The 15,375-nt window shown below is 49.2% G+C and overlaps 5 protein-coding genes across 5 annotated transcripts; 3 read left to right on the top strand and 2 right to left on the bottom strand.

Annotated features, from left to right (window-relative positions):
• Nucleotides 1-3,736: 3,736 nt before the first annotated feature.
• On the top strand, nt 3,737-4,316 carry M438DRAFT_332922 (uncharacterized protein; the record flags this gene model as incomplete). The annotated part of the gene is made up of 2 exons (XM_029903556.1): nt 3,737-3,966; nt 4,025-4,316. 2 exons carry the CDS (start codon nt 3,737-3,739, stop codon nt 4,314-4,316), a joined length of 522 nt encoding a protein of 173 aa, XP_029763307.1.
• Nucleotides 4,317-5,015: 699 nt separating this feature from the next.
• M438DRAFT_332921 (uncharacterized protein) lies at nt 5,016-6,747 on the bottom strand (the record flags this gene model as incomplete). The annotated part of the gene is made up of 3 exons (XM_029903555.1): nt 5,016-5,343; nt 5,395-6,136; nt 6,186-6,747. 3 exons carry the CDS (start codon nt 6,745-6,747, stop codon nt 5,016-5,018), a joined length of 1,632 nt encoding a protein of 543 aa, XP_029763306.1.
• A 1,341-nt stretch (nt 6,748-8,088) lies between these two features.
• Nucleotides 8,089-9,558, top strand: M438DRAFT_268336 (uncharacterized protein; the record flags this gene model as incomplete). Its single annotated transcript, XM_029900245.1, has 1 exon — nt 8,089-9,558. One exon carries the CDS (start codon nt 8,089-8,091, stop codon nt 9,556-9,558), a length of 1,470 nt encoding a protein of 489 aa, XP_029763305.1.
• An 877-nt stretch (nt 9,559-10,435) lies between these two features.
• On the bottom strand, nt 10,436-11,966 carry M438DRAFT_395344 (uncharacterized protein). The gene is made up of 2 exons (XM_029909207.1): nt 11,686-11,966; nt 10,436-11,636 (listed from the first exon to the last, which is right to left on the bottom strand). Exons 1-2 carry the CDS (start codon nt 11,888-11,890, stop codon nt 10,522-10,524), a joined length of 1,320 nt encoding a protein of 439 aa, XP_029763304.1. The 5' UTR covers nt 11,891-11,966; the 3' UTR covers nt 10,436-10,521.
• A 450-nt stretch (nt 11,967-12,416) lies between these two features.
• Nucleotides 12,417-14,625, top strand: M438DRAFT_268745 (uncharacterized protein; the record flags this gene model as incomplete). The annotated part of the gene is made up of 3 exons (XM_029900280.1): nt 12,417-12,479; nt 12,541-12,789; nt 12,847-14,625. Coding segments are annotated over 3 exons (2,091 nt in total), but the record flags the coding sequence as incomplete, so codon positions are not given.
• Between the last annotated feature and the right edge of the window lie 750 nt (nt 14,626-15,375).

Genomic DNA, 15,375 nt, shown 5'->3' with positions numbered 1-15,375 from the left:
AGAAGCATCGGAGGAGGACGATTTAGCGGACTTTAATGTCGATGTTAGATAGAAGTTTGTTATTTAAGGCGTAAAGGCTAGCTCTAGCCGTATCCTTCCTCCCTCGCTAACTAATCTAAGCGCCGAGAGTTTAGAGAGATGCTATTATTCCTTAATAGATAGTTAGCTTAAGTGGGCGCTAATAAAGGTACCTTAAGATAAAGGTGCTCTTATAGACGTCTCCCTTACCGCGATATGCCCTCTACGCGGTGTTAAGAAGCGTAGTGTAATTATTAACGCTAGTAAGACCGAGAACTATTCGACTAAGGCCTTCTAGTCGATCTTCGAATACTTAAAGTCCTACCGTCGGTAGATAGCTTTAGTAAATGGCGACAGTTAGATAGTAATAGAAGTAGTGCTAACCTAGGAAAAACCGACCGATCCTCCTACTAGTTAAGTTAATAAAGGAACTGCTTCTTAGAAGGCGTAGAACATACGAACTAGTACGCTTACTTATGCCGAGACTAAAGAATCCGAGACATGCTATCGTCTTATCGCCGCGAACTAGTGCCCTTATAAGGGTAATAGGAAATACTGCTAGATTAATTAGTAGTAGGTTCATTATGAAGTAACGTAGAGAATGTTCTACTTCTAGGCTACTATAAGGGATAAGAATAAGCCTAGAGTGACTAACTACGTACCGTCGAAGTTTGTAAAGGACTAGATTAAGAGAATAGAGGATAGTAATATTTAGAGGAAGGGCCTACTACTAGTAACTACGCCTCGAGCAAGTTAAGGTAGATTATTAGAGTCATTACCGCCTACGCCGGTGTATAACACTTACTATTATATAAGTCCCTCGTCGCTATCGGCACCTCGAGCTTACTCGCTAGTCTACTTATTACCTATTAGTGTTAGCGCTAAATATGTCTATCTAGACTAGGCGCTATCTACTTACTTTCGATAGCTTAAAAGTAATGTTATATTAGAGAGATAGAAGGCTAACTACCGGCAAGCATATCTAAAGGTTAATGGCGCTCGAGTAACGATAAAATAACTATCTAATAGAAGGAAGTTTAGGACGGATTAGCTAGTTTAAAAGGGCATACTAGAGGGTATTGCTACTAAGATTAAGGATAGAGTACGCGAGTAGAAGAAGGTAGTAGTGCCGTAAGAAGGCGCAGAAGTAGAGGAGGTCCCGATATTAGTAGTAGATAACGAAGAGACGTAGAGTTAATGTACTTAGAGGGTGCCCGGTTTTAGAGTCTAGGAGCCGCGCTAAGCTAGAGATAAAGCGGCTACTCTGATTAGCTTAGACTTGTTATTTACACAATTAGGCGAGACGGGATTATAGCCGGACTAATTAGAGAGCTTCAATACGCAGACTATAATAAATCCTAATAATCTCCTAAAGTTCTACCCTATGACAACTATCTTAACTTCTCTTAACATAACTACACTAACTCTAGCTATAACGACTTCCTAAAATGCGCCTTCGCTTTAGCTACGCTTAAGCTACACTTATCGACTATAAATACTAGATATCTATAGAAGTTCTTAGCTAGATCCGCGAGAAACACCTACTAGTTCCTCTTTAAAGCTTTCTTAATGTTACCGAAGAGCTCCTTAATCGGATTAAAGTCTAGCGAGTAAGGCGGTAGCATCTCTAGACGTACGCCGTACTATTCTGCTATCTCTCGGAGTATGTTAACTTAGTAGAAGCTTGCGTTATCTATAATAATGACCGAATTCGCTATAGGAAATGGCCGGTAGACTAGAAGCAGATATCGACTAAACTAGTCCTTAAAGAACTTAGCATCCGTAGTTCCTTAGTAGATCCTTGTATAAGGTAGTAGGCCTTTAATCGTATAGGCTAGTAATATGTTATATCTTTAATCTCGTGCTAATAGTTCCCGAACTCGAGTAGTCTAACCGATAGGCGACTATCCGTACTTACGAGTAGTAGAGGACCGATCTACGCTACTCTTATCGACGAATATAAGCTAGTCTTCCTCGTAACTATACATATAAGCGACGTATTAGTTACGCTAGGTCTAACTACGCTAACATGCTATTTTAAGAAGCACCTTACGAGACTATCTAGCTCCGCGAATTGTCTTAGATATTATCGATAGCGCTAGAGTAATACTAAACTCGTCGAAAAGGAACTATACTATCTCGAAGAGCGTTATTACTAGCTTCGAGAGCAAGTAGTCGAGTAAGACCGTTATTACTAAGTTATCTATTAATAGAGGGGGCCCTCTTAATATCCTCGGTTTTAATAACGACCCCTATTGCCTTAAGTTGTTTATGGCATACTCGACGGTTCTAACTAACGTACGAGTATGCCTTACTACGTCTTTGTATAAGTAGCTATTATGTTTAGCGAGGTCGATAACGTTCCTCTAATGCTAAGTAATATAGCGAGCCATACCGTTAACACGATTAGGAGCAATTTTAGAGGATAAAAGGACGTTAAGGTATGCACCCCGCTTGTGATTTGCCGAGGTTACTAATTAACTAGTGGACGCCACTAAGAGGAAGAAAAAGCAGAGATCAGAGGTGGGGAAATGCTAAGCTACCGAAGCACAACCTCGAAAGGATTGTATTTCCCACCTGCGGGTGGGAATCGTGACAAGGCGGAATGGCAGGCATATTTTTGTGGAGGTTCTAATAAGGGTCAAAGGTCTGGAACGGTCCCCTGGGCGGGGGATCGGAATCTGCTGCCGCCACAACTCCTCTTCTGTCAAATTCCTTCTCTTCCTTCGCGCACATCGACCACTTCTACGAATATCGTCGATCTGGAGTCTCGTTACATTTTCATGAAGTCCTGAATCGGACCTGACTCCCAGAGTACTCCGACCATTCTCGGTGGAACGTTTGATTCTATGTTGTGCAGTGAACGGACTACTATTCCGGCGGCCGGCGAATTCTTTCCAACCTGTCACCCGTCGCACTTTGATTGAAACACAGGCCTAGATCAGGGCCTCTCGAGATGAAACATGCAAGGAAGCTTTCCACATCCGAGCAACCGACTTTCTGGAGTTGGCCAGACTGCCAAACTCTTCATCTGCCGGACCACGCAACCAGCCTTTGGACACCGGTGGACATTCGGTTACATCCTGCGTGAGAGACATGATTCGCTGGCCTGGTTTGTACGGTGCCGTCTCCCACAATCAAAACGAGATCAAGAGAACTAGGTCGCTCAGGCGACAACACCTCTTTCCAAGTAATTTTGGCCAAAAGGCACACTGCATTGCCCGAGAAAAGTGACACACAGCCCTGAGGCCAACTTGTGGTTGAGACGTGTCTTATTCCGATCCTTGGTCTCGACCTTCCGTGTCACGAGTCAAAGACGCCCAGCCAAATGCACCGGAAAAGGATACGATTCGTGCTTGTTCAGAATGCCATCTCTACATGACAGCATTCTGACAGAATCCGATTGCGAGAGGTTGACAGGCGGGTCTGGAAACGGCCAGGCGTCAAGCCATCGCACCGCCTGGACCGCACCCTTTTATTCCACCTGCCCACGGACCTCGACAAAGGTGGCACTTTGACGCCGATCGACGAGCAGTAGGGGCACGCAGTATCCCGGCAGTTTGTGGCGTCCTGCAGGCATCAGTCGACCCTTCTGCAGTCGCGGCTGGAGCGAGTCAAGATATAGAGTGGCTGTCCTCTTAATCACTCTCTCCTGCCTCTCATCAGATCCATCAAAAACCTGAACATTCATACCATGGCAGTCCATCAATCATCAATCATGCACGCAAAGCGTTCAAGCATCTCTCTACTACTTCAACCTATCAACAACGTCAAATCGACAATGACAGCACAATCACTAGCACTGCAAAGGCTCAGCGTAGCTGTCGACATGAGTGTCTTCCAGGAGATACTCGATCTGGACACGCCTTGCGAGCTCTTCAGCAAGGAAGTTGTCAGCGAGTTCTTGCTCATGGCCCCAGAGCTCTTGGATTCCATGAACGAAAGCCTGTATGTCTTACCTTCTATCTCATGGTACTAAGTGTCCTTTACTGATATATTGCTGCAGCTGTCGTGTCAATCTATCACAACTCAACACAAGTTCACAATCATTACGATGTGCGGCAATGGTGCTAGGCTTGACACGTATCGAGAAGTCATGTGCTCGTATCGAGACAGTCCTATCACTCGGCATCGATCTACATTATACCGGCTTCGGCCTCGGTCAGATCTGTGAGATCCTCAGTTACGCCGTGAGAGATGCACATTCGCATTTCGAGTTGGCGAGGATGGCACTGTCATCGTTTTACGGCATACCGTTGCCTTGTGATGATGTCTCCGACGCCAGTATCGAGTTGTGATGACACTGCATGTTCTCACCTCGCTGGCCGGGGTTCTCTTCATCGTTATTTCCCCCCCTTCGAGGCTTTACACCCTCGCATGGTTCTGCCTTTTCTCAACATTATCACCATTCATCGACTGCTTGGGGGCACCCCTACTGAAGACCTCCCTCTTGAGGTCAGAGCTCAGTGTCTCTGCCTCCACTTCTCTTCTCATCCTCCCCTGTACCCTTACCACTTGCTTCCAACCTTTCTCACGATGGTTCGATGCTTTCAATCACGGCTTATGAAGATACCCCATTTACTTTTCGACCTTAGGTCAGCTTTGTTGTATATAATGTCCTTATGAATACATATCTCATGATCAACTTCCTCTCTTCTCTCCTTAAACATGTCTTGGATCCAAGTCTTCTCCGAATGCAATATTTCGCCGACGATCACGGATGGACTCGTGCAAAACGACTTTCCCTACCAAAAAGCAAAACCAAGGATCAGAAGCATGCGACATAACTCAACTTGAACAGAATTGGCATGGAAAAGCTTGTGAAAAGATGCATTTTACATATACGTAACCACAAGTGGCCTCTCTACTGAATCGCTACTTTGAATGCTATGAATAAAAACGAATGATAATGCCGATATGCTCTTTATGCTCTTTTCCAAAAGCTGTATTTGCTCTAGCATCCTCACAAGAACGCAAAGTCTACTTCAATTTTCCATCTATTGATCAGCAATTCTCCACGCCCTCAAGGGCAAACTCTGCAATTTCAAAGCTGCAGGTTTGATGAAGCCCCAGAAGGTGACTACACCGATGATGATACATAGGACGTTTACAATGTAATAGCCATCAGTGGTGATATTGCAACTGCCGCCGCCATTGACACAGATATGACGGTCGTTCTCGAGGGCGCAGGAGAATGGTTTGGTGATCAGGTCACCCTTGAAGTCGGGAGGTGGGATGGAAGCGGGAACACAGGTGGCGGCTGTGAACATGTCGACGAATTTGAGGATGAAGAAGCGAGGGAATGTGCCGCCGAGGTTGGAGACGCTGGCAGAGCGGTTAGTGCGGGTTGCATGAAGAGGAGGAATGAAAACTTACGTGGCGAGGAGGGTCATGTAGGTGCCGCCGATGTGAGGATCGGCAATCTTTGCGTGGAAAGCGCTTACGGCGACGAACATGACGGTGCTCATGAAAGTACTGAAGACGTGCTCAACGATAACGACGCAGAGGTAGGGCAGGTTGGTGCCACCGCTGGGGAAGATCATGACGGTGAACTGGGCGAAGGCTGCAGCGACCAGTCGACCAACAAACGCCCAACACCAGAGTCGCATTGGGGCATATTGTTCACTCCACTTTCCAGCATAGTAACCTAAGGAGATCTCGAAGGGGAAATCGATCAGGACAGTGAGAGCCAGATCCTCCTGGCTGAAGCCCTTTTCCAGCAGCTTGAGATTTGTGACCGCGTCGTTTGCTTGGAAACCAATCTTTGCGATCAAATGGATGACGATGAATGTCTGGATGTTCTTCAAGCTGAGAATACCACCCATGACTCTGTAGACTTCCATGATGCCATCTCTTTCTTTGGTCTTGTCTTCCTTTTTGAGGAAAGCAAGGCCGAGGGTCACAACCAGGTATGCCCATCCCCAGAAGCTGAGATAGCCGCCGAGGGTAAGAAGACCAGTGTCTCCAGGAGCGCTGCGGAACCACTTGTTGGCAAAGTCCTTAGACGACAGGGCGAGGAAAACGGTGTAGGAAAGGAACTGGCCGGCGGTCAGGCCTACGGTTTGAGCGGTACTGGCGTAAGAGAGGTTGGACGGCGAGAGGAGCGTGAGAGCCCAGCCTAGAATGTGTCAGTAGTGATCGCAGTCCGGGGTCGAGGATGTACATACCATCAACAGCAATGTCTTGTGTGGCGCACATCAAGACGAGGGCGAACCACCATCCTGTAAAGTTCCAGACACCAGCACCTCCGTTCTCACCAGCCTTGATCATCATCTCTTCAACGTGCGATCCGAGCCAGATCATGCCGAAGCCACTGATGGTCTGAATAGGGAGGATCCAACTCTTTCTTCTGCCCAATCTGGGCGTCCACACAGCATCGACGATCGGCGACCATAATAGCTTGAGCGAATAAGGATATGAAGCGAGCGAGTACACACCTATCTGGCCGTAGGAAAGATGTGATTTGAGGAGGAAGGGGACCGAGCCGCTAGCCAGGCCCATGGGGATGCCTTGAAGGAAGTATAATAGGACCAGGAGCAGGAAGTTGCGCTTGTCTTGCTCGGGAAGGTCTGTGAAGCCTTTGGATGCGGCCTCGGGGTGAGGTGTCGGTGGAGGGGCATTATCGAGGGTGAAGGAGCTTCTGCTCATGAGGTTGGCCGTCATGGTGGCCGAGTCTGGCGATTCGAGCGAGGCATGCTTGCGCCGTTGTTCGAGCAGGTTTCCAGACATGTTGGCTTCGTCTTGGGTGGACGAGGCTGACGAGGGAGCAGAACCCGTCGCCCTGCTAGGTCTGCTGTTCGAGCCGTTTGCTTTCCTGGGCATCGGAGAAGGCGAATGTGCCAAATTGATGTCTACCGGGCGCGAGTGGTGAGAGTTGGCTATTCCTACGTCGATTGGCTGGGGTCTTCTGTTTTCTCGCGAGGTAAACGTGTCCAGGCGGATATCGTTCCGCAAGTTGTTATCGATATCGATATCCACAAGATGGGACCGGGGCTGCGGCTGAAATTGCTCGTTTGACAGCGTAGCAGACATGCACAATTCCTTTGCTGTAGAGTATGAATAACAATGTCTGATTCACGATGGTCTATGTACAAAAGATATGGCTCCCATATTTTTCTTGGACCAACTGCCTTCGTGAAACACATGCAGTGTAACGTGGCCCCTTGGTCCATGCTCCGCAGAGCCGCTGAACCTGCCAAGCCTTTCTGGAGACCTCGTCGATCTCTTGTGACAGGTCCTCGACTCCTCGTCCTGCCAGGCCAGCCCTTTGCTTGATAGACCTGTCACATCTGTTCTAGAAATCCTTCCTTCCCTGGATCCATCAAAATGTGCCCGAGGGGATTTATGTTTCTCTCCGGCTTCGTCTTGCGTCTTGTGACGGCGTCAGAGAGCTAGGTACCTCTGCATGACTCCATGAACTCAACACCATTGTGCATTGCTACCGCTACAAAATGTGACGGATGCTAGCACTTTCGAGAGTTGCAAGTCCCAGCTCTTGCCGCTGACAATTCCCGATGTTCGGTCATCTGTTTGGAGCACTATATGTCTGACCAATAACCTCACTTCGATATCCGCTGCGCGGTCGTCCGCATGCCTTTGCAGGGAACCTTCTGGATATCCAACCACCATTCATGTAGACATATCAAACACCGAATGGTTAAGTATCACGACTAAAGCTTCCTCTCGTCTTGACATTTCGCTTGTGGAGACTGTCAACGAGCCATTTACTGATTGTTGTTGTTATTGTGTGTGGTCCAATCCTTGTCTAGTGAAGCCATTCGACGAGAAGAGATTTGTACGTCCGGACTAGATCTCGTGAACGAATGGGCGAATCCACCAAAAGGAAGTGACGACAACCCCAATGCGCCGACACTCAACTCTGAATCTTATCTCCAACCACATCACGGAAGGCGCGACTTTCTGACATCCATCGTGTCTCTGGTCATGGCCGCCGAACCTCTCGATACTCACGTGTCGGATCATCTCTCTCAGGTGGGTTTGACCTCCACATGGATCGAGTTTGCCTAGCTGACCGCACAACAGCTACGCATTGCGCAGTCGACACTCACCATGCCCGCCAGCATCAAGCAGCCCACCCAGGGCGAAAAGGCAAAACCGACTCTCGAGACTCTTCCTCCTGAGATCAAAAACGAAATCTTTTCGCACCTCCTGCAAGGCGCCAAAGTCAAATACTCAACCGACGGATCATGGCCTGGCTACAAGTACAGGTTCGACGCCACCATCATGCGCACCAGCAAGCAAATGAATGAAGATGCCTCCGCATATCTTCACCGTCACAACGAGTTCGCTCTGATCCACTCCAAGTTCTTCGCTTTCGAGATTGACAAGAAGCGCTTCTTGCCCACTATTGCTACAGGAAAGGCTGCCGGCACGTTCGCTAAACCTGCAATCGAAGCCACTGTAACCCACCTGGGAACCGATAAGTGCTCATGCTGTAACCCCAAAAAGCACCAGGCCAAAGACAGGGTGACACATGCTCTGTTTCTGGTTGCTGATCTCGAACACTTCACGCGAGAGCTTCGCTTGACCTTTCACATGTGGCCCTCACAACCAATCTACATCCTTTCGGCACCCAACGTCTCTCCGGTCCAGCACATCCCAGTCAACGTTGATACCCAGGTCAAAATCGTCTGGAAGGTCAACCCAGCCTCACGCCAGGATCTGAATGATGTGGAGTCCAGGGCTCGTCACTCTCGACTGCTCGCGCCTCTCGACTTTCCGATGGGCTTCGGTAAGAAGATATCCATCCTCGGGTTCGGCACCGACGAAGCTCTCAAGATCACTGATCAGATCATGCCACGCATCCTATCTGTTGATGCTGCTGGCTGGGATCTATACTGTCTCATGAAGAGTCAAAAGGCCCATCTTGACAACGTTTTGTCACAGAACCCATCTTCACTTTCCAACTTGATCTGTTCTTACATGGACCTTGCTTGCCTGGGCCATCAACTCGAGATTCCAGGCCATTGGCACTACGCCTCTGTCGTGAGAACTGTCAACAACCACGGTGAGATTGTCAGTCTGTGCCTAATGCCTTTTGATGAGCTTGACGACGAAGAGTACGAGTCAGCCATCGCGGGTTCATGGCAGGTCGCTTTGCTTTGCCTGGTACTGGACTCTCTGTTCACAGTCGTGAGACTTGCTATGGAAGACGTCACCTTCAAGCATTTCCCAGACTGTATACAAATCATAACCGACATGATCACTCATATCTTTCGCGGCAAGAGTCCTTTCCCTAAACATTACATCTCTCTGTTGGGACATTATATGGTTTGGCTCATGCTCCATCAAGATCTAGACCGTGACCCTGATACCAGCACCCTCGGGGCGCGCGGTGTGGCACTGCTGGCAAACCTTAGAACATGCACGCCAGAGGAAGAGGAAACCGATGTTTATCGTCACCTGATCGAAGACCAGACCTTCCTGAGCAAGGTCGTCCTAGTAAGTCGATTTCCTATCTCTCTATGGACAACTACGGCAGAACAAAAACATCTTGCAGTGCTACAGCCATACGCGTGACAGCCTTTGACACACGAGAACGCCCGAATTGCCATCCCCTTACTAACAAATATCGACTCCCTAGGGCGAAGCTGAGGCTCTCAAGGAACATTTCGGTGCCTTCACAAACCCCTGCATCAATTTTCAAGGTCTACTCAACCGTCCACGCCTACACAAAACTCCATTCCAGCCGAAACCAGCACCCCACGACTTCCAAGGCTGGACCACAAAGCGACAGCCCAAACCAGAGGTCGCAGCCCACATGATCGATTACATGGACCGACTCGCAAACATGCCGATCTCTGAACGTTCTCCTGTACTCCGTGTGGAAGCGCTTGATCGTGGCCATGACCCTATCGCATTCCTCAACCTTCCCCGCGAGCCTGAGCCAGAGCCTGAACAGGATCTTTTCTCGGCTGCGATTCAGTCCGTGCTTCCTCCTGGTCTCATTCCTGCTGGTGCCACGGCTCACGTGAGCGTGGTCGCTATGCCCTGGTAGATGCTGTCTCACTGGACACAGCTCTGTTCTCGAAAACTTTGTGCATTTTTGCAAACGCTCACAAGCAGAGCACCGTTACGGTAAGTTCAATGCGAGATGAAGAAATGACAAAGGTACGACATCATGTCGTAAAGCGTTCAGTAGATGATAGAATACCAAAGTTGCATCGTCATACCTAGACTTCCCATCTGTGCTCCCCATGTGAGCTCTGTCACGCGTGTAGCTGTTGCATTGCACAACATCTTCCGAGCCAGAGTCGAGTCCAGTGAGAGCTTTGTCAGATACTTACCTCTGTATAGAACAAAGGCATACCACACTTCCCCAAAGTCAACGTCTCGAAAAACGACTACTAAAGTGTGACGGAGGTGAAAAAAGCCTACACACGATGAATGAGGCATTGCGTTTTGGTAGGAATCCATAAGATTGTATCGTCATATTTACATTTGCCAACCATGTCTTCTAGTGACATCTTACACCCCATCAGTCTAATCCAGACGACTGGCATGGTTACCAGGCCCCTTCGAAGCATCTTCCGGCTCCCAAGTAAAGAACTGCTCCTTCGCCGGAATACACTTCCTCAACGCAACACCATAATCACCCGCATTGGGCGTTCTGAGCAAAGTATGAATATGGAACTTGGCCGGCTGCTCGTTGTTCAAGAAAACACCCGAGTGATGATCAAACTCAATAATCACCACTGGATTCTGGATGCGGTAGTAGAAAGGGTCTTCAGGTCCATAACCACCTATCCAGCTGAAGTAGGTTTCTGAGGCGAAAGACATTGCCTGTTTGAGTTTTGCAGCGCGAGAGGAAGCGGGGAGGTAGAGGAAGTATTCCTCGATGATTTGTGAGACGAGGGACTGTTGATCCGAAGTCATGTCTTGCAGGGTGATGCCTTCGTAAGGGACGATACGGTTATCTCTGTATGCACCGCAGAGATGGCGTTGATCATCTCTGTTCCAGCGGCCTTCTGGCATTGCTGGGTCTTTCATCAACTTGTAGATTTGTGTCTTTTGCTGCAACTCTGGGCTGAGAGATTGCATGAGTTTGAGGCCGAGTTCTTCTTCGCGGGTTAGGATGCGGGTGCCCTTGTATGGACCCGAGTCGATTTCGTTGGGCTCGGCGCCGGTGAACCAGGGAGAAATGACAATTTGACGCTTGAAGAGGAAGATGTTTAGACACAGGTGGTGGCCGTAGAAAGACCAGCCCCAGGGTTCTGTGCTCGAGGGCTCGCCAAAGAGGACGAAGTTGTAACTAAACTCGTTCATAACTTTTGTGCCTTGGACCAATTCGCCGAGGAAGCCGTTGATTCGCATGGCCGAGATTGCTTTTTCGTAGCCCTCGGGGGAGAGAGTGGCTTTGAGTGTTGCAAGAATAGAGGAGCGGACTTGTTCTGATTGTTCGTCGAGGCGGAGGCCTTTGTGTGCAAGGAGGAATTCGGGGTTGGACCATGTTCGCCATTCAGGGCTGTCGATGTGGTAGCTGAGGACTTGTTTTTGCTCGTCGGTGACTTGGGAGAGAAGGGTCTGGGCGGATTTGACGATGTTGTCGATGTCGACGCCTTCGTCTTGGTAGTTGAACAGGCCTTCTCTAACGTTGCCTGAGAGTTCAATTAGTTATGGAAGGGAAGAAGGCTTGAAAAAGCTCACCGTCGCTTGTCACACCCTTGAAGGGCTCGGCAAGCAGAGAACGCCAGTACATGTACAAGGCATGAAGCCACGGTGGATTGTGCTTTGTCTTGAACTCGTGTGCGTACTCGTGTGCATCTTGCTGCTGCATGGCCTGGAATCTCGGCACATTGAGCTCCGGGAGGTGCTTGCGGTATTCGCCTGTAGGCTGGTTTTGCTGTGCCATGGTGACTGTATTCTGGCTGGGGTCGAATTGTTCAGAGAAGCATCAACACCCAGAAGAGCGAGAGAGAACAACTTGTATTGTCTTGTCAATGGCTCGGCTCTGGTCCATGGCACTTCTGCAACACTTCGGTTGCCCCACAATCTCCTCCCCACCACATCTCCACACTCGGAGTTACGCTCGCATATCGGCTTCCGTGATTTCTTACTGCACCACGCCACGCGTGCTGCTGAACATGCTTCTGTCATTCTGTACTCGTACACTGTCACGGCGCTGTGATCGAATAATCTCATGTCAACCCTGTCGAATAGAAAACATGAGTGAATCTTCTTGCATGCAGGCAACTTGAGAAGAGAGCTCGGCTTAGATTCGCTCGAGCTTTGGAATTGCCGAAATCAGTCCACGTGACCACGTGCTTCCCCCGAGTCGCATCGGCACGTCTGCCGGCGCAGTGTTTGTTTTTGCTTCTCGAATAAAGTGCATGCATTAACTATTCAAGCATGCGACTCCGACAGAGGTCGTAACAAACATGGATAATCTGGCCGCCGAGGTCGATCGTGTGGTCTTTACTCCATATCCTACGCAACTGAAGGTTGGTGATAAATCCGCACCAGATTCGCCACGAGGCCATACTAACAAATCACTGCCTGTAGTCGCTTCATGATATCGTTTCTCAGACTTCCGAGCCGAATGTGTGCCTTTGGGCAATTACTTATAAATGTCGAATTCCATCTTTGAGTCAAGCTCTTGTAGACGCATTACCACATTGGCCCTACGTTCTAGACATCATCACCCGCCTGTCTTGTGCTGTTGAAGTCAGAGACTCTCTTGTACAAAGAGAGCCCTCGTTGCTGCCCCGCCTTCTTACCCATGCTCTTGAGTCTCGAGTTGAAAGCAGAAAGGTACCACTTTCAGACACGAAATCTTCGCCGGGTGTCATCAGACTGACTTGTGCACAGTATGTGGACGCTTCTGTGGCTCTTCTATCTCATCCGTTGCCTTCTGGTGTGGCTCTCCCAGCTACTGCTCAAAACTTCTTGCTCCAGCTTTTCGATCGTGCTGCCGCGCAACCAACCGCTACGACTGTTCAACAGATACATCGCCTAGTCTATGGAGCTTGCAAACCGATTCTCGGTATCCTCACCCCAGGTGTCTTGGCTCATCTGGAGGAATACATCTTTTCGATCTTGAAAAGCTCTTCGGGTGTTGAGGATCAGTCTTTGGGCATGTACTGTCTTGCTATCATGAGGATGATCCTTGAGAAGTTCCAGACAGAAGTCGGAAGCGATGGTCTCTGGCCCACCTTCGAGCACTCTGTCGAGTCTACTAACTCTCAGTGGACACCCGACGCTATCAAGCAGTTCTTCCATGGTAACAAGACTCACAAGACCATGCAGCTGCTGGTCTTACGAGTCATCTGGGCTTGCAGACCAGAATCGGCAGATCCAAGCGGGCAAGGTCTTATTAGTGTCACTCTTGTCAACCAGATTCTTGCTGGTGTGTCCCAATCTGCCGTGATTGAATGGTCTCACAAGAACGCGGTCATTGTGCGAAAGCTGCAAGAGAAGTGTCTTGTGCCTGACATGCTCCCTGCTCTTCGCTTCCAAGTTTTGACCTTCCTGAGTTCACTTTCCGATAAAGTCGTACTGCCGTCTCAAGCAACGCTTTTCTACGAGCGATCGTTGCTGGATTTGAGCGCCGCTTTTCTCAAGAACGATCATCTCGACATGTCGCTCCGCCTCTCGCTTTGCCGTCTATCGTCTAAATTCAAGCCTGAGTGGTGGGGGGAACTGTTGGACAAGGTCATGGGCTTGTTGACGGAGTCGCCAGCGGCCACACTTTTCAACTCAGCCAACAGCTACGTCTCGTTTCTCGGACACATTGCTGATATGGTCGAAGATAACGAGTCGTGCCGCCGTGGTATACTAGCTACTCTCCATTCGGGCCATAACCGTCAGAAGCTAGAGTACTTCTTCGCCGACCTAGAGACACTGCCCGAGATAGATACTGGACACGGCACGAACAGATTCTGTATGGCCTCATACACGACTTTGAGGAGCAAGCTGAAGTCGTCACTCTGCTCTCTACTACTTCGAGCGGCTTTGGCTGCTCCACAAGAAGAAACTTCCTCGATACGCAGGATGCTTCCTGAGGTTCTTCGCCATCATGCAGTAGTTGAGGCAGGCAAATCGGTCTGCTCCATCTGCGTTCAGACACGTCTGACAGCGCCACAAAATCCAACACCTTTCGTGGAGATTGAAGCCACACCCGAGTCTCAAGACGCAAGTCTGCATTGGAAAGAACGTTTGGGTGCAGTAATGCAGACACATGCCAAGTACCAGGAAACATCCTTGGTCGCCTCTTTCATCAACATCTGTCATGATCTGGAAGCTCGATGCGAGGGTGTGGAAGAGCCGCTGAGGCTAGAGCGCCAAAAGTTCACGGGTCTGGAGAAGCGATACGCAGATCTTAACAAGGCCTACGGAGAGCTCGAGGGTCAAGTCATGGATAGAGACCTGCGCATCAGCGCCCTTGAAGCAGAAACCGATCGCCACGAGCATGAATTGGCGGCTTCGTCCCAGGAATCTCGCGAGTTAATGGAACGAATTGACAGAATTACTAGAGAGCTTCAAGACGCCAACTATAACGCTGAGCAAGACATCAACAAACTGAAGCAGGAGAAGCAAGACTCGGAAGTCCAGCATGCTACCGCAATTGCCTGTAAGCAGGAGGCATTCGAACAAGTGCGGGAACAACTTCACCAGGCCAGATCGGATGCTGAAAATCTGCGTTCGGAACTCGGCAACACTATGGAGTCGAGAAAGCATGACAACACCGAATACGAAAGATTGGAATCAGAGAGGCAACGTATCGAACAGCAGCTTCTGGAGAGTCAAACCCGAATTCTACAGGTCGAGGAAGAGCGAACTACATTACTTGAAGGTCACAGTTTGCTCGAGCAAGACATTCTCAAGCTTCAACAGGATATCAGTGCACGTCAACTGCAGTATGATGAGCTACTTGCTGAGATTCAGACCATCAAGCAACATTCGGAAGACGAGGCCAAGAAAGCAGCCACAAACTTTGAAGACGTCATGTCAAGGACGAAGCAAGAATGGCTAAGCATGAAAAATCATCTTGAGGAGCAGTTGGAAGAAGCTCGACAAGACCTCGCCGAGGCAGAAGATGGCTTCCAACAGCAACACGAAACAAACAAGCAAAAGACCTCCGAGCTTCGAAAGCGTATCGAGCGTTTGACGAAAGAGTGCACAAAGAAGGACGCCCAAGTTCTGGAAGCACAGGAGATGAGGAACAGGTTGATGAATGCCATGGGTCTCACCGGCATGATGGCTCCACCTCCAGAGCCAACAGTAAAGTCGTCAGTATTGCCAGTGCGATCTGCTTCGACCCATTCGGCCACACCACGAACCTCGTTACCATCACAAGTGCCATTTACCCCTGCACCCGGAACACAACATTCGGATGAT

The sequence above is a fragment of the Aureobasidium pullulans genome (assembly GCF_000721785.1).
Source record: "Aureobasidium pullulans EXF-150 unplaced genomic scaffold scaffold_4, whole genome shotgun sequence".
NCBI lineage: Eukaryota > Fungi > Ascomycota > Dothideomycetes > Dothideales > Saccotheciaceae > Aureobasidium > Aureobasidium pullulans.
Note: the sequence above shows the minus strand (reverse complement) of the source record. Positions and strands in the feature narration are given on the sequence as shown.